Genomic DNA, 26398 nt, shown 5'->3' with positions numbered 1-26398 from the left:
GCCTGATAGTTTGCATGACCAATATAATTCTTTATTCTATAAAAATAAAACAAATATGGCTAATTAACTATGAAACCCTCCAATTTTCTTATAAAGGTGCTAGATAATAGTAAATGCTGCAAAAAATAAAACAAACAGATAATGCTTTCAACTTGTCTTTCCAAAAACAACCTTGTCCCTATGAGAGAGAGAGAGAGAGAGAAGCCTTCTTACATACCCAATGCATTATCAGGAGTGGACAGACCTCAGAGACATGCATGCTAGTTCACTCAAGATCACAGTAGTGTCTCAAATGAAGAGTACGAGGCATAACGCAACCGCCTCGGTTAATACATGGTTAACCGAGGCGGTTGTGTTACGTTGCCTGCCTTGACTAACCGATTAAGGTTGTACGGCCAGCGGCCCAGCAACGGTTAACCGAGGGGGGCCGCCGGCCCGCCCGCCTCCAAGGCCATTTTAAAAAGTCGCAGTTAATATTTTTTTTTCTAATAGTGCGATCTCATCAAATGATCTCATTCCATTTTCAGGTACATACCGAACTGGCAACAGAGTGACAAACCAAGTTAACATCTTTGCCGACGACTAAGGCAAGTTCCAATCCTTACTCATCTTGTTGCTAAACTATGTTTAAAGCGATGTTTTCACCTTATGATATATATAAATGATACCATGCAAGCCCGTTTTTAGGTCCGTGCGGCCCGTGCGACCGCATAGGGCCCTCAAATTTCAAGGCCCCCCCAAAATATAATGAGTATACTAGGTATAGTTATATAGTAAGTTTTGTTCTAGTTGTCTTTTGGCCCAATACGATGCAAACTGTGGCCCAAATATGTCACAGAAGAGGAAACATGCCGCTCGATTGTTGTCTTTCGATCCAATCCGCAAACCGCCGCGCGATCGTTTCCGCTTTCGCCGTCATCGCTCGCTATGCATGACGCGAGTCGTGACGTCTGCACTCCCGCCTTTCGGACTTCGCTGGGCACTCGTTCACTAGGGCCCTAGTTCATAGTTTCGCAATTTGCCGGTACGGCCCTGATACCATGGTAACAGTAACTTCAAAGAATAGAGTAGGCACATGATGCTAAGATTTGGCATCTTGGCGGCAGCTGCTTCTTAGCTTCGTGTTTCCCTTCCCTCTGCTGCTTGTCTCATGCTCATCCGCATCATTCCCCAAAGATTCCTGGTGCGCCTTTTGCTAGCAAATTAAGAATTATTAAATCACATTAGGTTAGTCTCACATCAAATCCAGAGCGACCGACGGATCAAGCGACGATGATGCTAGCTAGCTGCTGCCATGAGCCAATAGTTAACCATTGCCCAGCATGCCACCGCGCGCATAGCCTTGCCGGACACCCGAGAGCTCGCAGCCACACCGTGACCCGGCCGCTTGCCGTCGGCGGCGAGCTGGTGATCGATCTCGAATCATGGCGGAGGTGGGTCGCCGGCGCTGCCCGGCGGCGGTTGGTTGGTTGGTACGGCTGCGTGGGTGAGATCATTTGGTTGACTTGTCTTCGGCCACGGCGCTCCAGTGCCTGCTCGCCACCTTGCCTCTTGTGCCAAAGCAGGCGGCTCGGTTTTTTCTCGAGCCGCGGGTCCCCTGTGCACGTCACCGGCCCGCTGATTTTCCAAATGTACGTGAGGTTAACTTTTCCAATAGATATTAGAGTGCTTTTTCAGGCAAATGAAATCGGCATCAAGAGATGTCCAGTGGGTGGCAACTAAACGTTGCTGTACAGTTGGTCACCTACTACAAAGGAGAGCGTACGGCGCGCTGTAATTGCATTGGCCTAAACCCCCAAGAAAGGACAATCAAATATGTTCGCGGGGGAGGGGGGGCATAGAAATGAATGATAATTTTGAATGATCTTAGTGAACCAGCCTTCGATTTATTGTCTGGCGAATTTTTGGAAAACCTTGATCCCGTTTTTCAGTTTGGATGAAGTCATATGGGACCTTTCTACTCCAACATCACCCCCCCATTTGCCATATGTTATATTATATTCTAATTTATGATATAATTTGTATGTTTAGTAATTACCATGGATAAGCGTTGGTATATGGTTGGACGTTATTATTTGGGACTAAGATTGCAAGTATTACTCTCCCATTTGTCTTTACCCTTCCAAACAGAAAAAAAATCGCATTTTATCTACCTGTGGTGTTACCCCTACGAGGATGAATATCTATATCTCTTTCAATTTTACCCTCAAACAAAACATACCCTTAGCCTTACATGCTGAGTAGAGCCATTTAGAATGACAGAAATAAACTCTCCACTTAACATAGAGATATTCAATGGCAAAACTTAAGAAACAAATTAAGAAGTGCAATCACACCAAGAATTACACAACTAAAAAGAGGGATATAGTCCATGACAAGGCTTCCTTGTTGCTGATTTGTGCACCTTAGGAACATAGTGTATAAATTTTCAATTTTTCTAGCCCACGCGGGACATGCCAATACTGAATTATGTACTAGGATCTCTTTAATTTTAAATCATTTTTAAGATTTATAGGATATGATACATAATAGATAGAATAATTATATGGCGTTTGGAGAATTTTAATTTGGCATGTAGACGTTCTACATACCTATTTATATATTATCCTGGTGGAATAATATAGGGCATGCGAATTTTAAAAGTAAGGGAAATAAAAAATCCACATTTCTCATCAAACATCATTATTTGTAAGACTTAAAGACCTAATATACTATTTGTAGAAATAAATGAATTGTAACAACAAATTATGTTCCAAAAATAAGATGAAGAACCAGAGGTGAAACTGTAAAGAGAGGATCAGAAGAGAAATGTGGGCGTGACAGGTCACAGGAGATGTGCTCAAGATTCATGTGCGCAGCGCAGCAACCAAAAAACCCCCCAAAATGTGCTTTGCCTCCCAAGAATAGGCCTCCCCAAGAAACCCCCGGACAACAGATTAGCTAGCACACGCGCACAGCGAAGAAATGGCGATGGCGATGCAGCCATCTTAGTCCCCTCCCCTTCCCCCCCCTCTCCCCTTCCATGGCCGCCCCTCCTCTGGCGCTCGTCGCCGCTGCCGTAGCGGCGCTCGCCGTCCTCGCCGTCGTCGTCTTCGCCTTCCGGCGATGGTGGCTGCGGCGGCGGCGGCAGCGGCAGCGCCGCCCGGTCCAGGTCGCCGCGGCGGTCCCGACCCCGGTCGCTGTCCAGGTCGAGATCCGAGCTTTCTTGTTTCCTTGTTCCTCTTTCGAATCGCCAAGAGGCGAAGCGGCGGTCCTTTTGATGCGAATCGGTGGTCTCGGTGTTTCTTGGAAAATTATTGTAGAGGCATGGATCGGTGATGGAGTGGGGATTTGGGGGGTTTCTTGGTGAAGCGCTACTAGCGGTGGATTCTTGGGCCTGCTATCTTGGGGCAATTTCTCTTCTTTGTTTGATTTCTTCCAACATTGGCGATTCATCCTGTGTTGAGGTCTATGGATGGTTTTCTTGGCTATTGGCTTGTTTCTTGGGTAGATTATGATAATGAACTGTGGCATTGATGGTTTGGTTCTGTCTTTGGTTCCGTCGTTGTAGCTCGGTCATGGTAAAGGTTGATTAGGCTCTCTTTGTTGCTCATAACGATTGAAGAAAAGTACTGTTATTACATTTTTATGCTTTGTGAGCAGGATATAGATTACTTGTTGTTTTCATAGTTGAAAGATCATGTTCTGAACAATGAATGCCTAATTCCCACATTTGAACAAGAAAACATCTACTGCCTAATAAGAAAGAACTGATTAGCTGAATTACATCTCCTGAAATCTGTTTCAAACATCAGAATATATTGGATTCTGTGAGATAATGAACGCTATTTGATTCTATAACCTCTTCAAAGAAGTATTAGATGGGGTTTCCAATCCAGTTTTTTATTCAGCGGCCATGGTTACAGCAAGAAACACATTTCCTCACACAAACATGTCATTCTTAAAAGTAAGAAAGATTTGTGTCAAAAGTCATGACAGAAAGATTGTAAAAACTAATGCAGCCATCCATGTTCTTAGCCATAGACTTGGGCACTTTCCTTGATGTTATGTTTGGAGTGGTTTCCACATCAGTTGACTCTATGCCTTGAAGGACTTCCTATGCTAACTAATTATACTGAAATGCAATTGTGTACCTAGGCATTTTCATTACCAGAGATACATCAAACTCTTCTTTTTCATTATTGTAGTTTCGGTATGCTTGTAATGGTATTCTAAGTATTCACACTCTCTACTTGCAGGATGAGGATATAGATAGGCCCCTTCTTTCTGAAAGTCAGGAAGGTCACTCTAGCCAGAGTAATAGCTTTCTTGGAAGTTCTGTAGGAGAACCTTCGAAGATTCAAACAAATAGGAGTAATACTTCATCTATAAGTCATTCAATTGCTGATACAGGGAGGATTTATCCTGCTGAATGTTGCACTACACAAGGTGATCAATAATCATACTCAACCCTCTAGTGTCCTAGTTTGAAAATCATCTGTATTCTCATCTATGCTGGATTGCTTGAATCTGATACATCCAATCATGGATTTACAAAAGCATTTTTCCAATTTCTAAAAATTGCTACTGATTTTGTAGGCGAAACTCATGTAATCAATGTTGAAAATGATACTTCTGAAGAGTTCCAATTAGGAAGCACACTAAAGCGGATAACACCAACAAATTGGCCAACACCTGATCAAAAGCACAGAAAAAAGGTTTCTGTAGAGGATAACCATAATGGAAGCATCCCAATGAAGGATAATACATATCGTAAGCTATCCTTCAAACTTGACTTGGACGTTTTAGTAGTCCATTCCTTGCAAAGATTGGCATTTATATGCCCATTTCATCCAATCTTTTGTTAGAAATGCAGATAGCAGCCTTGATCTACAGGTCATAGCTGGTCCATCTCATGGGATAAGCTGTTCTCGGCAGTCAAGTAGACCTTCTATGCTCCCAATAACTCTTGGAAGAGTTCCCCCAAGTGATATAGTGTTAAAGGATTCTGAAGTGTCAGGGAAGCATGCTCGGATAAACTGGAATGCAAAGGTCAGTATTCATAAACTGTTTATGCATTTGTTGTACCTTCAACTCAATGCTGTTTGAGTGTTTGTTTCTCTGTACTTCTAGCTTGCTGTCAAAACTGAATAAGTGATGCTAGTGATCAACTTTATAGTACCATTGTGTATGTTGTGATAATCAAAATTCAGTTGTATGTTTTGTCCAAATTCATTACCTGACAAACTCAATGTTGGGAATTTGGACTCTGGGGCTACATGTTTGATGTTTCAAACCTAATCACTTACAATATCATGGCGGCACGTTTTAGTGAAGCAATTAGTTCAGTAACTAAATGCAAAACTTTATCATCCTTTTCCTGAGTTCTGAGTGGAAACTGTTCCTGCAAGATTTGTCTTTTTTTTTGTAAACATTTCCATATTGTTAGCACCTTATTTGTGAGCAGAAATATATTTGTTGATTCTTTTTTTTTCCCTTGGTCGCAATAGTGAATATATATTGGGTAGAGCATTGACTTGCTAGAAAACTGTGTTGGGTAGAGCTGTCAAATTTTATTTGGTTGTTTCCAGTGTACTGATCATGTCCATAGTTATTACAGTCTTTGAGACCCTTATGTGCTGCAGTACAATAAGATTCTTCTTCATTCAAAAAAGTGATGTTTGATGTATTGGAATATTGCAGACATTGAAATGGGAACTTGTGGACATGGGCAGCTTGAATGGAACTTTCTTGAACTCTCAGGCGGTTCATCATCCGGATGTTGGGTCTAGGCATTGGGGTGAGCCTGCTGAACTTGCACATGGTGATATTATAACTCTAGGGACTTCATCAAAGCTATCTGTAAGTTCCTGATATGCTTCGAGCATCTCTAGTTTCTTTCAAGTTCGGTAACATATTTTGTGGGTCTTACATCCCAGTGGTTCAGTCGTGCAGTGTACTGAGCTTCCATTGTATGTCTTATAGGAGACTGAATCTTGATAAATTGATCTGAGCTGACTTGTTTCTAGAAGGAATTGATTGTATATGGTCATACCAGATCTAAGAAATAATTGCAAAAATTGGACTACAAACATTGACCACTCGTGATCTATATTCTGATCCTTATGATGTGTTCATGAGTCTTGGTCTGAAACACTTCTATTTTGTAGGTTTAGATGGCTATTGTATTCTCATATGTTTAGTTCAGACTTCAGACTGAACATAAAAAATTATCCACCCATTTCCTACTATTCATTATAAACTACCAAACTCCATCCACCTCTAATTCATGCTTCTGGTTGTGTGGCCTTACCCTTTCATTCTGTATGACAAACCATAAATCACTTATCGCCAGCTTGTATATACAATGAGCTTAATTTATGCATATGTGACCTAGTTCATTTTAAAGGTGTAGTCCCCAATAATGATTCTTTGGTGTTCCCTTGTATTCCAAGCCTATATGTAGAATTTTAGAACCCCTTATGATCATAGTCCACTGAATTTCCGTTCATCAGAGAATTTGCTCCCTCAAAATAAAAAAAGATGGCCTAGTATGTTTATCATGTTTATCATGGCGTCGCCTAGGCGACAAGGCGCTCCCCTTGTTTTGGGCTAAGGCGTCGCCTTGGCCCTCCTAGGCGTCGCCTTAGCCCGCCTAGGCAGCTGGGCGGTGGTGACTCGCCACACCTTGCCTTACCGCCGTAAGAACCATGATGCTTATATTGGAGAAATCGAGGGAATGCTACATTTTGTGTCAACCATATTGTCAACGAACTGACTAGTTGGTAGAGCTTGTGTTGTAAAAGGCTTTATGCAGGAGGTGTTTGCGTATAATGGCTAGGTTGTGGATAGGTGCTAGGATTGATGCTGTAGGTGTAGCCTAGCACCTGTGCAGGCCACACAACTGTGTTTTAGAGCAGTGACAGCTGAAAATATGCTGTCTACTGGCTTGCACTTGCTAAGTGATGCTCATCATTGTTTGTATTTATGGTTGCTTGCTTCGTTTTTCTACTTTACCATTTGAGGTTTGGTTGAAACACTCCAACCTTCACACTTCTGTTCATTAGTTGAAGTACGCACACTACATGGTTCTAATGTTTGTTGGTGCTTGTTATTATTCAGCTTATTTGAGCATCATAGCAACATTTCAATTGTTAGTTCTTTGATAACAACTTTCATGCCTTCTTTTTAACACTTGCATTTTGTTGCTACCTCTCTGAAGGTTCAGATTTCACTGCAAAATCAACGAGTTCCTGCTGGAGTTGGTATGGCATCTGATCCAATGGTAGCCCGTAGAAGTGGAAAGAAACTTCCGATGGAGGACATAAGCTTTTGCCAGTGTCCTCTGCAGGGGGTTGAACAGGTGGGTAATGAGAGTTCTTGCAAAGTCTTTATTGCTTTCTTTTTTGATGCCTGATTGCGTTGCAGTTTGGGCTCTTCGGAATCTTTGATGGACATGGAGGGGATGGAGCTGCCAAAGCTGTCAGCAAGTTAGTAGTGTTTCTTTCATGCATGATTATGCATGCCATTGATTTATCCATATATTAGTTAACTCCAATGAAACAACACTTCTTTTTGAATTCTTTTGTTTCAATATTTTAATCTGGATATGCAAAACTGATGTTTTTTCCTTTTGACTTCTAGGATTCTTCCAGAAACTGTGGCAAACATTTTATCTCATCCTGACACAAAAGAACGAGTTCTATCAAGTTCTGATGCTTCTGATGTTCTTAGATATGCTTTTACTTTGACAGAAGCTGCAATCGATCATCAGTATGAGGTTCGCCCTATCTCGTGATGTCTCAAATGCTATTTTTTCAACTAGGTTTATGTGTTTGCAAGGTTGTGACATTTATATTTTTGAACTGGCCCTGTATATCAGCATTGTCAAGAAACTAGCAGTGTTAGTGATGTCAACAATTCAGTTCATATTCATGAAACAGTGTCTTGTTGCTGATCCCTCCCCAGATTCACATTACTTGGTGATTTGGTCCAAAACTTCCGATCTTGCTGCTAAGGCTACTGATAACAGTACTTTGAACGTACCTCACTATCATAGAATGTAAAATCCTCCTTTATTCTAGAAAACAATGCCTAGCCAGAGACAGTAATGATTGTTTGCTTTTGAAATTTTGCAGTCTAATCGGCACCTCTTATAGGCCTTATGTTGTTTATATATTTTGCTGAGTTGTAATTATATGCTCTTCCCTTGAATTAGCCTGGCGAGATGAACTGCTATGGCTTACGATTTTTCTTTTTACCTCAGGGATGTACAGCAACAGCCCTTCTTATTTGGTTTGATCAGAATAAAAATTGTTTTGCCCAGTGTGCTAACCTTGGTGATTCAGCTTGTGTGATGAGGTAAGAGATCACCTAATTTTAGCATACCCTGCCAGCTAATACGTTAATTTTACCTGTTAACTTCCTTTATGAGAACGTTTTGACTAAAATGTCGCCGACCAATAATGACCTAACTTTTTCAGTGTCAATGGAAATACGATTGATATGACCGAAGATCATCGGGTAGCTAGTACAACTGAAAGAGCTAGGATAGCAAGAACTGGGCAGCCCCTGAAAGATGGTGAAGTTCGTCTTAATGGTACAATACCTTGCTCCATTTTGAGTTTGTCCTCCCCCCCCCCCTATGCAATTGATGGTGGAAGTCAAATCAACTCAATGTCTGTTACAATTCCAATAGGACTAAATCTTGCTCGGATGTTTGGAGATAAGTTTCTAAAGGAGCAAGACACGCGCTTCAGCTCAGAACCATATGTGAGCCAAGCTGTTTGTATCACCAGAGCATGTACAGCTTTTGCCGTTATTGCTAGGTAAATGCTTTTTCAATGCTAGAAAGGTAATGCTGCTTATTGCAACCATCTTCACCGTTCAGGTTGTTTGTATGTATGCAGTGACGGGCTTTGGGATGTTATCAGCACTAAAAGGGCGGTACAGCTTGTTGCCGAGGTAAAAGTTCTGAAGCTTGTGCTTTTGCTGTCATTGTTGTGCAGCTGCATTGGCCTTTCTTGCTTGTTTGTAGTCTCATGCTTGTTCTTGCCTCCACAATCTGCAGGGAAAGGAGAGGGACACCGGTGATAGTACCTCGGCGGACAAAGTAGCCAACCGCGTATTGAGCGAAGCTAGGAATTTGCGGACCAAGGACAACACATCTGTAGTATTTGTAGATTTCGACATTCTGAGAACAGACCCTTGTATTGCCAAATGACATGTCGGATTTCGAGGCGCCGTGTTCCATGAACGACCCCCCCTCCCCCGCTGCATATAGCTCCAAATTTTGTTTCAGTCTTGGCTGCACCCGTTTTGTTTCTAATGAGATGTGGTGATATTCACATGTATTACACCGGAATCATCTGTGAAATGGCATAGGAGCAATTTTCATAGTGTGCAAATCTGGTGCTTCAAGAGCCTATGCTTGTATTTCGTTGCAGTACTCTGATTTGTGATCCTTGGGTCAGGTGACTGAGCCGCCCAGCTTGTACTTTCAGCCTGGCAGATAATGCTTGTTGAGCTGCATGTCATGACATCACTTTTACCTTGCTGTAGAATCTGCATCCAAGGTCCAACAACAAGATGGGGCCAAGTGAAAACTGCTGCGATTGCCCAACCACCCAGCAGGTTTTTTCTTTGCAGGAGTTATTGGATGCACGTCCTTTCAGTTTGTGCACAAGGTTGGGGCTCAGAAGTTACCAATTGCCTGCCTGACAGAAATGGAATGCTGTGGGATCTGCCAAGGGCTAGAATCTAGTGGTGCATCTCCTGACACTCCCTTTATCCCCATCATGGAAGGGTCAGGCCGGAAGCAAAGTCCTGGCCCTTTTACACCTTTTCTTTGAGTAATGGCCCTTTTACTCCTTTGTGCAGCCAAAGAATTAGGGCCTCCCAATCCCAGGACCAGCAGGGGTACACATCAGGCTCTTAAATTTCCTCTTTGCAGCAGGGTAAAGAAGCCACTGCATGCAAGTGGTTGCAGCCACTGTGGCAGATCATGGGTGGTGTGCTTGATTTCCTTGCAAAAGATCCTCTTTGCAAGGGTTCAGTGAAAACATGGAAGACCATGGCAAAAGGAGTGATTAAGTACAGTGAACACTAATGCAAATAAAGAAACATCACTGTCAGAGTTTAAGTTTGGATGCCAGGCTTTCTCTTAATGAAATACGTGCACAGGCAAAAAAAAATGTTTGTGTGACAGAATAAGAACCGAAGGCACTGGGGTGCCTTGCCCCTGTCTGTCGCCTTAAACCTCCTTCCATTCCATCCATTCTTCTCTGTCGACTTGGACCCCCTTGGGCTGGATATCAAGCCAGCTCGGCTTGTTATGGCTCGGCTCGTTATGGCTCGGCTCGTTATAGCTCGGCTCGTTAACATATTGGCTCGGCTCGGCTCGTTATACTAACGAGCCAGCAGGCTAGCTCGGCTCGGCTCGTTAGCGAGCTCGAGCTAGCTCGTTTGGCTCGCGAGCCAATGTAGAGAGACAATATGAACACACATCATCACAGAGTATGGCTCGTTTGGCTCGTTCCAATTCTTGCTTCTTATGCTGCTCTTCTTACCCATTTTCCAGTATTGTTCCAATTCTTGCTTCTTATACAACTATTCTAACTCATTTTTTATATAAGCAACCTCTTGTTCATACCTTGAGGAGTCATAAAGCTGACTAAAATAGAACTGAATATATATCATTTTGAACTTAGGGTCAAGGATTGTAGCAATAACCATGACATTGTTCTTCTCTTCCAAATATTTATCAAATTTGTTTAACATTGCAGCACTCATTTTCTTCAAATATGAGTCATTAGAATTTTTTGTCTTTAACAATGCACCCATTTAAATTTGCTGGCTTCATAATTAACTGGCTCGTTATGGCTCACGAGCGGCTCGCGAGCCAGCTCGAGCTGGCTCGTTATAAAACGAGCTGGCTTGTTATAAAACGAGCTGGCTCATTATAAAACGAGTCGAGCTCGAGCCGAGCCATTAACGAGCGAGTCGAGCGAGCTAGCGAGTTACGAGTTTTTCGTCCAGCCCTAGACCCCCCTCTACTCTACCATCGCACGCGCAGTCGCCTCCCGGAATATAATTACCGAAAGAGGGCTGCGGGGGAAAACAGAGAGTGAATAGCAGATTGAAGGAACGGAGAGGGCAGAACGGTCATTTAGAAAAGGCACCGCATTGAATGCCGTGGCGACTGACATTTGTAACGGCCGAGAACACGGCATGGCGTCCATCCAAGAGGACTCGACTCGACTGGGCTACCCTTCACCAAATCCTCTCCTCCCTCCTCGTGCCTTGGCGATCTGGTGGGTGCATGACCTCCGCTCGAGCCGTCTGGTGTGCAGCCACCAGTCAACCCCCCCCTCTCTCTCTCTCTCTCTGGATCGAGCTGGCTGGTAGGTGCACGGCGGACGCCATGGCGGTGCAGAGGGCGCTGCAGACGGTGGCGGAGGTCACGGGGTGGACGTACAGCGTCCTCTGGAAGCTCTGCCAGCACCAGGGGTGGGTGGGTGGACGCGCGCAGCCGCGTGCCCGAGCGCCGCCATCCCGGACCCGGAGCTCGGGCTACTAGCTCTTTCTCTTGCCTCGCATCTCTTCCCTTCTGATCGTCTTCTTCCTCCGACAATCCGATCGATCCCCTCGTGCCCGCGGTCGACGACTGACTACCAATGTTGCGTGTGTCATGACCTGGGTGTTGGGTCACCATAGGAATAGCTGATCGGGTTTAGTACTGGGCCTGCGTGCCTTTCACCTTACTGGGCTGCGCCCATGTACCAACTATATGTATCTGTAGTATCATTTTAATGGAATCATCGATGAACAATTATCTACAGCCGGCACTGCCGAGCCCTTCTTCCTCCTTCCTTCCTCCTTGAGACGGCGCCGCCGTGCTCCTCGCCGTGTGTACGCCGGCAACCCCTCTAGTTATCCTGTGTCGGTCCTTAGGATCGTCACATCTGGTTATCAGAGCCATTTCCTTCGCGAATTTCTTCGAGTCCCGCCGGAGTTGGTGTGTGATTTGGGAACGAATCGAAGAATTTTTTTCTTCAAATCGCTTTCAAATCCTGTAAATCCCAGACGTGGAGACCTTGAATTTGCAAGGATTTGATCCTGGAGCCATTACCTACCACCCAAATCCCCAAATTCGCAAACCCTAACCAATCACCACCGCCACCGCCGCATATCAGCCGTCGCGCCATCTCCCTCGCCAGCTGCTGCCAACCGTGATGACCACCGTTAAGAGTATCGTCGCCGCCTTCGAGCTCGCCAGGATGCGACGCGAGATGGAACGCAGACGCCATCGGGTGGACGAGCTGTACACCACCACATCGGTGGTGCCGGCGACACCATCACCGGCGTCCTCGGCCTTCCGCAGCTCGCCGGCGTCCTCCACCACCCCGCCGCCCTCGACGGCCGCCGCCTCGGCCTCCATCGCCACCACGACGCCCAAATCGACGTTCACTACATCGTCGACTGCATCCACCACTACATCGCCAGCATCATCGGCGCTCCGCCCCACCAGCGACAAGCACGCTTCCGCGCCCGTGACTGCAACGCTGACATCCACAACTGCACGAGCCGACCTGGTTGCAGAAGAGGAGGTCTTCACCACCACACCCGCCAAGTGTTCGACGTATTGCATCATCCACGACGTGAGCGCTGTGCCAGCCACTTCATCAACCTTGTCATCAGATACATCTGCGTCGGCTGCAGCACCAGCTCCGTGGGTGCCTGCTGCGAGTACGTCACCAACACCTACACCGGCAACATCTACTCCGAGTATGCAGGAGGAGTTAGTAACAACCTCGCCCACAAAGTGTTCGGAAGCTTGCCTCAACAGCAATATTGAGATGGTCAAGACCGTGAGCATCATCACCACCGCCATCACCTGGACTGATCCACTGACCTTGTTTCATCCCACGGCTACTTCACAACTGGACATCAACAAGGGCTTCTCATGCGAGAGTATGTGGCATAGGTACATCACAAATTCCACCCTTGCCTACTCGATTGATGTGAAGTATTCATTTCTGGCCACAAAAATTCATGCTCAACAAAATGTGTTGGAAGGAAAGGTTCTGCTTAATCCAGTCTTGTTAGAACTGTTGCCTGCTACCATACTTGACAGTGGACCAAAGTCAGACATTCTGAATGCTGAGACAGTTAACATATCGCCAAAGCCCCCATGGCCAGTAGTCTATATAAAAGCTGATAGTCTAAAGGGAAATTTTACTCCTCAGATATGTTTTAGCCTTTGGCTGTGTATCAGTTGTGATGAAGTTACTAGGAAACATAGGCCAATACCTTGGCCGTCCTTCACTGTCCATACCATGATATTGTGCAGAGTCAATCAATCCATGGTGAAACCTTTAATTTGTGATATCAGTAACGAGTGCTTGCAGCTTGGGCTTGAATTAAATGGAACTACAATGCACATTGATGCAATTAAAGGGAAAGGCATTTCACTGTCACAGTTCAGCATTGTTCCTGATGTTAATTTGCTATGTGCATTGACTATCATTCCTTTCCATTCTCTTATGGTGAGAAGAACAATGATGTTAATCTGTATTCAGAAATCCGGGCCACTACATAAATATAAGAGATATGTGGTATTTCAGCTTTTGGTATTGCATCATGTGGCATTTGGCAAGGTGTCATGGCAAGTGTTACTTCTGTGCTATCCATTTGGAGTACAAGCTATACTTCCATGGTCATATTCTGCATATGAGTGTGCCTTAATTTGTATGGGTGTGGCAAGTATCATATATCTTCTATCAGATGCTAGAAATTGTGTCTGTCATCATGACTGCCTTACTCAGATTCAGCTCAGTTGCATTGGTGTGGGAAGCAACACTAACTTGTCAGCAGCACACATCTCTATGGCTAGCTTTGAAGTAATTCAGTTAGATGGTTTACCATATTTTGCCTATCCATCTACTGCTTCTTTACAAGTTCAAGGTGGTACTCTAAAGTTAAATAGTCCACTTCTCATTGTTGGGGTTCACATCAGATTGTTCTCAGATGATGAAAAGATCTTGCACATTATAGTTGGCCTATATCTTTTGTTTGCATGGTGCAATGATTCTATGGTTCAGAGGGAATCTGAGCGAACAAGACTAATTCTCAAGTGGTCAAGGCCAACTAGTGGGGAGTATAGCTCAGATGATAGAACTGATATTGCACAGCTTTACAGGTGCAATGGTGAGCTTATTACAGATGGGATTTCTGGCCAGACAAAGGTACCTCAGTATTTGCAACTCAGTGCTGTGATTTGGTCTGAAACTATAACCAATCAGCAACTGATCTGGTGGGATCTAGTTGGTATTGCACAATGGGTAAAGTGTAATGACTTGCGACCAATCTGTTTCAAGGCAATGCAACAGCTACTGGGATATGCCTTTGCTGTGGAGCTTTCACAGGAACTCATGAGAATGGTATGTGCACTTCAGAAGATACACTGCTGGGCTTTTCCTGCAAGTCTGGTAGGTCAGCTAATGGTCAAGCCTGAGCAAACAGATGTAACTATGGCTCTACAACAACTAATCTCATGGGATCCAGGTGGCAGTCAAGGTAATCTGTATGGAAACACAACTGCAGATGCAGCGAGTGAAAATGGCACCACTCTGCACTCAAATTCTCTGAAGGCTATGCATATTCTGTGGTGATTATATCTCTTGTTATATTGCCTCGATGCATTATTATCTGGATATCTCATTTATCGTGGTGACACTGATGATATTCTTCGTCTGGAGCTACCTATGAAGCAACTGACCGAAGCATCTGGTAACAGTCTGGTGGGAGGTATTCTGTCAAGTGCTATATGTTCTGTTGGTCTTTTCAATTGCCTGCAATACATGTCTGTGCATACGACACAAAGTAAAGGTTCAAGACTACGAGTTGCTGGCAGCCTAATCTTCATGCCTCACTTCTATTATCTGGTGATTGATGACCCCGGATGACTTGATCAAGCAAGGACAACAAATTTCATTACTTTTGCTATGTCCAATATCTGATAATTATCTGGCAAATGAGTGTCTCACAGCTTGAGGGCAGGCTGTTGCTTAAGGGGAGGAGAATGTCATGACCTAGGTCTTGGGCCACCATAGGAATAGCTGATCGGGTTTAGTACTGGGCCTGCGTGCCTTTCACCTTATTGGGCTGCGCCCATGTACCAACTATATGTATCTGTAGTATCATCTGAATGGAATCATCGATGAACAATTATCTACAGCCGGCACTGCCGAGCCCTTCTTCCTCCTTCGTTCCTGCTTGAGACGGCGCCGCCGTGCTCCTCGCCGTGTGTGTACGCCGGCAACCCCTCTAGTTATCCTGTGTCGGTCCTTAGGATCGTCACAGCGTGGCGTGCAGCGCGCTGGTGTGGGCGGAGGGCCACTACAACGGCGCAGTCAGGACGCGCAAGACGACGGTGGCGCCGCTGGGCGGGGAGGAGGGTCAGGAGGAGGAGGAGGCGGCGGCGGGGCGGCGCCGCAGCCGGCAGCTGCGGGAGCTCTACGACTCGCTGGCGGGGGAGGTCGCCGCCGCTGCTGGCGACAGCAGCCGGCCGAGCGCCGCGCTGGCGCCGGAGGACCTTACGGAGACGGAGTGGTTCTACCTCGTGTGCATTGTCCTACTGCTTCCCACCTGGCATCGGGTAAAGCATTACAAATTCTCACCACTACCGGAAACCGACTCTTTGCCGAGTGCTGGACGCTTTGCCGAGTGCCAAACCACGGGCACTCGGCGAACAATCTATTTGTCAAGTGCCAATAAAAAAACACTCCGCAAAAAAAAAGCTCGACAAATAAGGTTGTTTGCCGAGTGCCTAGGGGTTGGCACTCGGCAAAGAGTTGTTTGTCGAGTGTCAAAAGGTGGGCACTCGACAAGCAACCCATTTTTGAATTTTTTAAAAAAATTAAAAATAGCAAACAAATTTAAAAATTATGAGATTTGGCAAGATGTCATAATATCATATGTGTAAGTTGTGGGAAAAAATTGAGGAGGTTTTGCACACTTTGTCACGTACGTACTTACAAATCGATACATCTTCGAAGAAAAATCAAAGAGTTGAGAAGGATCTGATAAGATTTGGAGTCAAATTGATAATCAAATTGTTGTTTGAGTTCAAAACTTTTTGTATAAACAATAGACAACATAGATTGCTTAACGTGAAATTTTGGTGATTTTTCAGATCCATTTGGTATTTTTAAATTTTTTTTGCTTAATTTCTTTGCCGAGTGTATTTTATTGGCACTCGGCAAAACCTCTCTTTGCCGAGTGCTATAAAAACTTTTGGAGTGTTTCAAATGATCTCGGATGAAGAAACTCACAACATCAAAGTTGTAGACCTAGAAAAGTTAAGAAATTTTGTAGTTCACAACTTTTTTATTTGAATTCATTTAAGATCTCGAATATGTGTTTGAATTTCTCAAATTTGAAATTCAAATTTTGCAAATGACCTCGGATCAAAAAACTTACAACATCAAAGTTGTAGATCTCGAAAAGTTACGAAACTTTGTAGTTCAAAATTTTTTTATTTGAATTCGTTTAGAGCCTCAAACAAGTAATTTAATCTCGGGTTAGTATAATATGTGAGGAATCAAAATAGTATCTAGACACATGTGATGCATGGGTGGAGTGGTAGAGGAGGCTATGCGTGAAGAAAGAGGTCACGAGTTCGAATCATGGCTGACTGGTGTGATGCAACTTGATGATGGTGGATGACTGACTGGTGTGGTTACCGGGTAAAAATAATTTTTTTTGGTATTTTTTAAATGCTGTTTTTCAGATCCGGTTTCGAAAAGTTTGCCGAGTGCCTTTTGACACTCGGCAAAGTCGTCTTCGCCGTCACTACCTTTGCCGAGTGTTACACTCGGCAAAGTCTTTGCCGAGTGGAAAATGGCTTTTGACTCGGCTCCGGTAGTGCAGGAAACAGTCACACTAAATTAAATATAGACAACCTGATGGCTAATTTACCAAATCTAATTCATTTCTTTGTTTCCTCCATATAACAAACTACTAGATTATCAACTCGTTCCTTTAACATTCTTTTCAGAATAATGGATGCTATGCTGCAGCATGCATGCATCAGTAAAGTATTAACTATTTAAATGACAAGGACAAACAGTTTGCATTAGCGCATTAATTACAAAGACAGAAGCTAGGCTCTTTTATTTGTCATTGAAACAAGACAGGCTTTCATATATAAGTGATGAGGCGTGTACATGCATGTGTGTGCTTTCACTTTTCAGGTTGCCTGGGGAGGCAGTTGCAAGGGGAGGCTATGTGCGGCTCTGTGGGGCAAACAAAGTTGACAGCAAAGTGTTTTCAAGAGCAATTCTTGCCAGGGTACATACTGTATCACACCTTTTTTTTTTTGAAACAAAAAACAATTCGCACTCCTTCCGGTCTTAGATGCGGGTCATTACTGTCCAACATGATTTACATGGCAACATAAAATTCATATGTGTAGGTTTGTCCTCGCACGCATTATCATAATTTCATGCGTTTATTAGATACCACAACTATGTTCTAATAGAAATACTTGTCAAAGTTGAACCACGAAGACAATAAAAAATTAACAATTTCACAATTGCAATCATTAGATATCACAGCTATATTTTACTAGAGTATAGCTGTCAGTGTGTGAAATCTTGAGAGCGAGCGCTTGAGAAAAAAAGGATAAAATTTAAGAGAAACTCTTAAGACGTGGTAAGAATTAGAAAGACTAATTAATCATAGGGAAGCATGACAAAAGGTAGTAAGCCTTATGATTGCAATTGAAATTATGAACAACATCACTTTTCTTTAAAGATATGAGAATACAAAAACTAATTTTCCTTATTGTTACTCTTTTCATGTGGAGCATAACAAATATTTGTGGCAACATGTAGCAGAGTGCAGGTATCCAGGTATTCATAACTTCGCCTCAGAAATTACTCGATGTATGAGCCTTATATCACCTGTGTTTCACCACTTAGATAAGTTACTACTTACTTCTACTTTTATCTGACGCTTCATCAAAGTAAAATCCTTAGCATTGAATTTATTATATTTCAAATGAATTTTCCAATACTCAATATCAGCATGATTTCCACTACATATATATTGAATCCCAGGCTTGAGCTAATTAATGCTCATACATTGACATCAATGTTAACGCAGACAGTCGCATGCATTCCTGTTAATGATGATGGTGTCCTGGAAATTGGAACTACAGAGAAGGTGAGTACCGTTAACTGTTATTGTGCTTACTTTTTGGCTACTTAATTATGCATTGTAGAAATGACGTTGGTTAACTGTTATTGTTTTGCAAACTGATCAATAATTTCACAAATTCAACAAGTACTTTTGAACCATGATACCTATTAACCAAATCATTATATGGATATGTTGGAAAAACAGTAGAATCTAACGAACTTATGAATATATTTCAGGTAGCAGAAGACAGTGGTTTAATTCAGAATGCAAGGAGCATCTTCATGGATCAACATGGCATCCCCATAGTGCCTACCCTCTCAGGGCATTCAACTTCCAACCCATCCACACACATTAACCATCAGCCATTATTCCAAACGAAAATGGAAAAATACATTGGTGGCATAAATGTACAGACAAATAATCTCAATCCAGAAGACGAGCACATTGAAACGGAAGATGAAAATGACAGAATTGATTCAGAGACCAATACTGAAATGAATGGTTCACGGCGGCATCTGCCACTGGACAATAAGGGAAATGAGCAGGCAAGGCCCAATGCACGGAGCAGTGAACCGATGCAGATTGAGACGTCGGAAAGCTTAAGGGATGGTTGCACCAACCACGTGGATGACGAGATCTCAATGCTTATGGTTTGCCAGAACGGTAATATTCAAGCACAGTATGAATTAGGTTCATGGCATTTTCCCTATGAAAACATAGTAAGCAGTGAATTCCTACAATCTTCAGGTAATTTGGACTTTATGTACATATTAGGAGTAATGTCAAAGTAGATTCTTCTCATTTTCTTATTAAGTGTGACAATAAGTTAGACTTTCGGCGATGATGATCATGGAGAATTACTGTATCCTAATAGCATTTATTTAAGGAAGCACTGATCGTAATAAGACAAATATAAAAGGTCAACAAGCTATCAGATTCAGGACAGCATAATCTATTAAAAACATCTTGCATAATCTAAAAATGTACAATTTAAATTTTCGTACGGTAAAAAACACATATATCTAAAATTTCATTCTTCAAATTTATTCATATTAGGATTAATCTCTCAAAGTAGATTCTTCCTATTTTCTTATTAAGTGAACATAAGTGTTAGATCGACTTTCGGGGATGACGATCATTTATATGATTACAGAGAATTATTCTCCTATAATTTCTTAAAGGAAACACTGATCATAATGAGACAAATATAAAAAAGGTCAACAAGCTATCACATTTGGGACAGCATAATCTGCTAAAAATTGCATAATCTAAAAAATGTACAATATTTAATTTTTTGTTTGGTAACAAAAACAGACATATCTAAGTTTCATTCTTCAATTTATTCATCCATTTGTTCTTCATCCCAGCGGCACAAGATCAAGCAACACTAGCCGAAATCGCGCACTACATCGAAACGGTCCTGACAATCTTACGGCGCAACGCGTGCCAGCGAGCGCAAGCCGCCCCGAACATCAGAACCTGCTACCTGGCACTCTCTAAGAATTCATCGTTCTCAAGCTGGAACCGTAGAGGAACCAATAATGATCCCCAGCGGATGCTGATCTCCGAAGGCTCCCCACAGAGGATGCTCAAGAGCATTGTCGTGGTGTGGCAAACCACAGCCGGGTGGCGGAAGGCACCCGCCTAAGCCCAGAGGGTGTGTACTCGGGGGTTAGCTAGTCCTAGTTCGATCTCGCTCAAGAACACGATGAACACAGAAATTTAGAGTGGTTCGGGCCGCCGGAGCGTAATACCCTATGTCCACTGTGTGATGTATTGCTTGGGTTTGGAAGAGCTTGGAGCTGAGTCCAGCGTGTGTCTGGGGTGCTCTGGAGAGCGTGTCCTCTCTCGTGTACAGCAAGCGCCTCCCTTTTATATCTCAAGGGAAGCACGCACATGGCCGTTGGTCCCCGACAGGTGGGCCCAACGATGTAGTATAAACTAAGTACTGTTCATACATTAAGTGTCGCAGGCGAAGGAGATCTCCCTCCTGGATTTCCTTGCCTGCTCCCGGAATCCTCCGTCCGGCGTGTCCAGGCGCTGTCTTGTCGAAACGGCGCCAGGCGTAGCCAGCGGCGTCGCCTGCCACGTAGCTGGACGGGCTGTGTAGCTTGCGGCGTAGGCGGCATGATGGAAAAGTGGCGTGCCGTCGTATCCAATTAATGCGGCAGACGGGCTCTGCGCGGGTGCGGCGCAGGCAGCTGCACTGTGTACCTTGGTAATACGCGGCCCACAGTGAGGCCTGAAAAAAGCTGCCCCGCGTGCCGCGGGTGCAGAGCACGCCTCAACCATCCGCATTAAATGCGGTAGATGGGCGAGTCTTTCAGTGGAAGACTCGTGCCCGCGCCCGCACCTACGGGACACGTGGAGACTCCGGACCCCCTGGCGGTATGCTGGCTCTACACGCATGGGAGATCCGGGCAGGCGCGGGGAGGTCCCGGACCCCTATGGGGGGTCCGGGCCCCCGACCGTTGGTTCGGAGCTCCCCTCCTCTTGGGACATGTGGCGTCACCGGACCCGTCCCAGAGCGGGGAGCAGGTCCGGGGCCATTGGCCCGGTGAGGTAGGAGCCTGACCCGTGGGGCCCGGCAGCTCCGCCCCTTATGGTGTTAGTCACAGATGACTATGCGAGTCCTGCCTTGTTGCAGTAGAAGTGGGTATCCCTGGTACAGGGTACCGACAGTGGCCCCCGGGCCCACTTCGAGAGAGAAACAAACCCGCAGGTGGGGCCACTACAACGATTTGGCTCTGCTTAACTTGAAGCCTCTTAGTGCTGGGGTCTTGACCGGCTTTGACCACCCTTTGGGTTATTTGCTACCTCATCATGTCGCAACGGCTTACTGACTTATGGGTCCCACTCTCAGTGGTTCACCTAGTCACGCGCGCGACACTCGGCGTTGTTGCGGCCGGAGTAAACGGGATATTTACCACCGGCGTAGTTCGTGAAGAGCCCGGTCACGCCAGCGCTTAATGCGCGCACGTCAGCTCAGCTTCCGCATCGCTTCGCGCGTGGACGACGGTTCATATTCCGCCCTTTCACACCTTTGTGGTTACCAGCCCTCCCTGACTGGTGGGCCTGGGCCCCCTGTCATGGTTCAGCGGTTAACTCCAGGTGTGCGCGTCGCCTGGGTTGCAGCGATGGTTCTGGGGCGCGCCGGTTGGATCAGGCTTTATAAAGGGACGAGCCGCGTACCGCGGTTACTTTTCCGCATTCGCCTTCTTCCTTCCAATCTTTGCACCCCTTTGCCTTCGAGCCCCCTCGCACCTTGCTCGCCTGCGCAGATTTCTCTACACCTCCACAGCGTGATGGCGTCCCTCGGCCACCCCCGTCGATTCCAGACCGAGGAGGAGCTGAGCACGGTGCACCGCTTGCTAGGGAGGAGCACCCCAGGAGACTGGATGGAAGATCCGAGCAGGCTCGGTTCCCCTCGGCAACCTCTGCGCCGGGGAATTTGTGCTGTTCACCTCGCACATTTCCACCGGTGTGGGGCTGCCGATCTCTTCGTTCCTGCTACTGCTGCTGGAAGACTTCGGCCTCCAACTTCAACACCTCACACCCCACTCCCTACTCCTGGCGTCCATCTTCATCCATTTGTGCGAGATGTTCGTGGGAGTGCGGCCCTGCGTCATCCTCTTCCGCCACTTCTTCATATTGGTGAAGTCCGGGAGGGCGAAAGATGAGGTGGGGGCGTATTACTTTCAGACAAGGAGCGACCTGCCGACGCCTTACATTCCCGGCCTTACTGGCGGGAAGTGGGAGGAGTGGCGCAGGGATTGGGTGATCGCCACCACTGTAACACCCTAATTTTAAATTTCAGTATTTATTAATAAATTAATTGGCTTTAGTTAAATTTTCTAAGGTTTATTGTGTTTAGTTGGCATTTAATCTAATTTTTGTTCCTAATTAATTAAAATTTATCATAGGTTTAAATTTTTGTTGCATTCATGCTGGTGCATAATTTTATTTGAGTGTGGTTTGAATTCAAATTCAAATTTGAATTCAAACTTTGTTCGAATTAGATTTAGAAAGGAGAAGAATAGGAAAAACAAAACCCAAAACCCAAACCCATAGCAACCCAAAGCCCAAGACCCAGCCCAAACTTCTCTCCCAAGCCGGCCCAGCGCGGCCCATGGCCAGCCCAGCACGCTGGCCTAGCCTCTCCCCTACCCCGGCCCACTTCCTTCGCGCTCGGCCCAGCCCGCACACTGCCTCCCTCTCCCACCCGTGCGCGGCCCAGCTCTCCACCCGGCCCAGCCGAGCCCCGCAACGGCCCGCGTCGCCCGCACGCCACGCCCGCCTCCCTCAGCCCACGCGGCCTGCTTCGCCCGCACCGCGCGCGCCTCGCCCGCCCGACCTGCCGGCCCCGCCTGTCGGCGCCGCGTCAACGCCGCAGCCCGCGCACCGCGCTCCCGCTGACGAGGATGGCCCACGAGTCAGCCCCCTCTCTCCTCCTTCCCTTCCCCGCTCCGCGCAACCGCGCCCGGGATCACCGGCGAGCTCGCCGGGATCCCTATCCCGCCGCAATCCCCGCTCGGCCTCCTTCTTAACCCCAGCCGCACCCCCTGCGCCCCATCTCCACCCCGCCGCCACCCCGAAAACCCCAAGCCGCGCCGTGCTTCCGGAGTCGGAGCAGAGCTCCCCTGCGCCGCCGGTGAGCCCTCTGCCGCTCCGATTTCTCGCCGCCACTGGTGCTCTGGCCGCCCTGAATCCCCCTATCCCTTGCAGTGCCCCGCCCGGACTTCCTCGACTGCGCAGCAGGCCCGGAGACGCCCTGCCTCGACCCGTCCGCGAGCACACCGCCGAGTTTCGCCGCCGGTCCGCGCCGCCGCAGCCTCGGCGCCGGACCCCTCTTCGATTCGAGCCGCGGTATGAACCGTCGCCACCTCCCCTTTCCTTTGCACCTATTTTCCTAGATCGTAGGCCGCTCTAGCGCTTAGAACCTCGCTCGCCGGCGAGAGTCTCCTCGCCGACCCGCCGCCGTAGAGCCAGCGCCGCCACGGACGCTCTCCAGCCCCCGCCAAGGCCACCAGTGCGTCACTCATGCCGCGCATGTGCTCCTCGGCCAAGCCACGGTCCAAACCGAGCCTGGGAACGCCGGTTTGGCCTTCTCCGGCGAGTCCCGAGCCGCACCGCCGCGGAATTTGTCGCCGGCGGTGGCACGCCGCCGTTCCCCCGTGCCCCTTTCACCCCGGCCGTCAGATCCGTAACCGACGGGTCAGATTAGATCCAAAAGCCCAACCCCGCTGAGCCATCGGATCTAAAGCTAACGGCCCGGATCTGCGCGTACCCCTTCGGCCTGGCTCTTTTTCTAAAGAGCCCCTGAGGTTTTCTAGAATCAACCCGAGCTCCTAGACAGTTCAAAAGAAATTAGATTTAGGTCCTGTTTTTAGCACTTAACACCCTGGGTTTCTTTAAAATACAACCCGCTGTCCAGCCTGGTAGTTTTTGCGCGCTAGACCCTGGAACTAATGTTTATTTACATCCAGACCCTCGGTTTTAGCAGAAAGCCCCCTGGAACTTCAGTTTTCTTACAAATAAGCCCCTGAACCTTGTTTTTGGCCTAGATTACGCGTTTTAGCTCCGTTTTTAGCGTTCTTTATATCCACGCGATCGTTGTAACGCGTAGAATAGTATTAGAGTAGTTTAGTGCGCTGTTTTTATGTATTGATGTACTGTTTCATAGTTTTTGATAATGTTTGCTTGTATGCTTATTTTTCGTGCATTGTTTTGGCCATGTGTTCGTGAGTAGACGCTGAGCTACCTGAGGAGCCCCAGTACCAGTACCTGGAGCAGCCGTCTTCCGAGCACTTTGAGCAGCAGCCAGAGCAGTACGAGGAAGGCAAGTATAACATGAACCACCTATCACTTTTAAATACAATTTCATACTGCATTTTAATACTGTATGCCTTTAAGGATTTCCTAGCCAGTTTATATCCTTTATATATATCCTTTGGGTTGCATTTTGGTTAGTTGTGCTAGGTTGCTGCGCTATAACACACGTTGGTCCTTTTTAATTAAATTGATTAATGGTTTACTTGAACTTAATTCTGAGAGTGGCACTTTGTGTGGCTTGAGTGGCTCACTTCTCGTTAAAAGATGTTTTTTTAGAAACATGGTTTAGGGGGCCAGCACGGTGCTTACTGCCTGGTTGGCCACTCTCCATAAGGACCGGTTCATAGAGCGACAACCTGGGACAACAGCGCTACCACAAGGCTAGAATGGGATAGACTTGGCGTAATAACTAGATCTTTTTGGTTTGGAGTAACTTACCTGCGGGGCAAGAGTAGTAAGCTTCAATGGTCCCTGCTCCTCCGGCTTGGTCTGTGCTTGGATTGCGCTCCTGTGCTTGTACCCCCGGAGGTGGGCCCCATCGTCGCCGACCTAACTCTCGCGGTTACGCCTTACCAACGAGATTCTTTCTAAAGGCCTCGTAGTGAGTCGCTGGCCATCTCACCTAAGGAAGTGTGATGAACAACTGGCGTAGCTCACGACTTGTGGGTAAAGATGTGCAACCTCTGCAGAGTGTAAAACTGGTATACTAGCCGTGCTCACGGTTATGAGCGGCCCAGATCCTCCTTTTGATTAGTGAAGTTATCTCCTTCCGACGAGGGAGGTGCTTCTCGGGGTTTACCTTGGTGGCTTGGTCTTGGTTTTGGTTCTCAGTAGTGTCATGACTAAACTTGATTAATTACTATGTAACTGGGTTAATGATAATTCATCAACTCGTAGTAAATAGCTTTAATAAAATTTTGCCAACACTTAAAAGCTAATGCAGTTGAGTCAGCCAGCCTAGAGCCTCATAGTTTGTGTTATACTTGTTGAGTACAAGTTGTGTACTCACTCTTGCCTCTTCTCTACTTTTCCCTCTTGGCTACGCTACTGCTGCTCAGTTCCTGCCGACACGAGGGAGTTCGTCCAGCGCTACCAGGACTACGAGGACTTCTAGGTGCTTCGTCTCCCAGTCGACGTCCCTGTGGCGCCCTGCTTCGGCTTCAGAGAGCTTTATCGTATATTGTACTTCGCTTCCGCTGTATCAGACATTTTGTCATTATTGTAATAAATAACATTCGTATTCGCTTTATTATGTCTTTTTACGTGATATGTGCTATGATATACTGTTCATTCTGTTGTATATACGTGTGACTTGATCCTGGCACGTATATGATTGCTCGGTTTATGTTCTTTTATAAACCGGGTGTTACAACCACTGAAGCTAACGAGCGCCTCGCCTTGCCGACCGAGGGGCCCGCCTCTGGCCGTGGATCCTGGAGGGCCAAGCCGTCCCTACAGCCGGATTTCGACTCCGTGCTGGGCGAGATCATGTCGCTAGCGGAGAGCGGCCTCACCTCGCTGCACGTGCTTGGGGACTTCTTGAAGCGCCGGATCGCCCCCCCCTGAGGCAGCGGCCGCGCCCTGCTTGGAACTTCACCGGCCTCAACGACTGCAGCAGGACCCACCGCGGAGAAGGGAGCGACCTGACCCAGGAAGCCCTGGAGGTCCTGGTGCGGGCGGTGACGGGGGAAGCCTTCATCCCGGAGCATCTGATCCTTCCCCAGGGTGTCGTCCCCCTCTGCGAGGACTCGCGCCTGAGGACCGCGGTGTTGGCCACCCTGCCGACTCTTGACGACGGCGGGCTGGCCGCACGCCAGACCGGAGGCGACCCGAACCATGGGATCCGGATCCCTAGTGCGTCCGGGGAACAAGCCGTGCCGGACGTCGCGGGGTCCGGCCCCACTACCAAGGGCAAGCAGGCCGTGGCTGGTAGCCTGCTACGAGCGGTCCCAGCCAGGCCCAGAGCAGCTCCGGTGCATCGTCGGGAGATGCGGGCCGGCGCAGGTTGCAGCGGGGCGACGAGACCCTAGTTGGGGAGCCCGCCACGAAGCGACAGAGGTCTGCCGAGGACGTGGGCCAGGGCAGCTCCCGGGCCACCGGCCATCGCGGGACCTCCGGGGTGGACGCGCCGCCACCATCACCGCCGAGAAACACCTCCCCCCGGCAGCAACAGCAGCAGCGGCAGCCACGGGAGCAGCAGCACCGGCAGAAGCAGCCGTCGGGCCTCCACGGACGCTGGAGACCCATTGTCTCAGGGTTAGTGCTATTTTGGACACATCCCTTATTCTCGGTGCTTCGCTTTGTGCTGAAGGCCCCTTCTGTTTGTTTTGCCAGGGCTCTTCGCCCAAGCGGTTCTTCCGCTGCCGCTGGTCTGTCAGCAGGG

The 26398-nt window shown here is 46.8% G+C and overlaps 1 protein-coding gene and 1 pseudogene across 2 annotated transcripts; both read left to right on the top strand.

The window, feature by feature from the left end:
• Positions 1–2904: 2904 nt before the first annotated feature.
• LOC120667619 (protein phosphatase 2C 70-like) lies at positions 2905–9386 on the top strand. 2 transcript variants are annotated; one of them, XM_039947662.1, is made up of 13 exons: positions 2905–3187; positions 4239–4428; positions 4579–4752; positions 4856–5031; positions 5683–5841; positions 7202–7342; positions 7408–7469; positions 7624–7759; positions 8246–8340; positions 8463–8578; positions 8678–8807; positions 8889–8943; positions 9050–9386. In XM_039947662.1, exons 1-13 carry the CDS (start codon positions 3023–3025, stop codon positions 9200–9202), a joined length of 1752 nt encoding a protein of 583 aa, XP_039803596.1. In that variant the 5' UTR covers positions 2905–3022; the 3' UTR covers positions 9203–9386. The 2 variants fall into 2 exon arrangements, with proteins under 2 accessions (XP_039803596.1, XP_039803602.1); XM_039947668.1 differs by having other exon boundaries at positions 2917–3187; positions 7208–7342.
• A 1723-nt stretch (positions 9387–11109) lies between these two features.
• LOC120695119 overlaps positions 11110–26398 on the top strand; it is a 28399-nt pseudogene continuing 13110 nt past the window's right edge.

Source organism: Panicum virgatum, chromosome 2K (assembly GCF_016808335.1).
Source record: "Panicum virgatum strain AP13 chromosome 2K, P.virgatum_v5, whole genome shotgun sequence".
Lineage (NCBI taxonomy): Eukaryota > Viridiplantae > Streptophyta > Magnoliopsida > Poales > Poaceae > Panicum > Panicum virgatum.
Note: the sequence above shows the minus strand (reverse complement) of the source record. Positions and strands in the feature narration are given on the sequence as shown.

Bases quoted from the DNA above. Each gene is read 5' to 3' on its own strand.
- LOC120667619 (XM_039947662.1), top strand. From the start codon at position 3,023: ATGGCCGCCCCTCCTCTGGCGCTCGTCGCCGCTGCCGTAGCGGCGCTC. The intron at 4,753-4,855 runs GTAAGCTATCCT...TTAGAAATGCAG, and splicing joins AATGAAGGATAATACATATC to ATAGCAGCCTTGATCTACAG. The intron at 8,944-9,049 runs GTAAAAGTTCTG...CACAATCTGCAG, and splicing joins CGGTACAGCTTGTTGCCGAG to GGAAAGGAGAGGGACACCGG.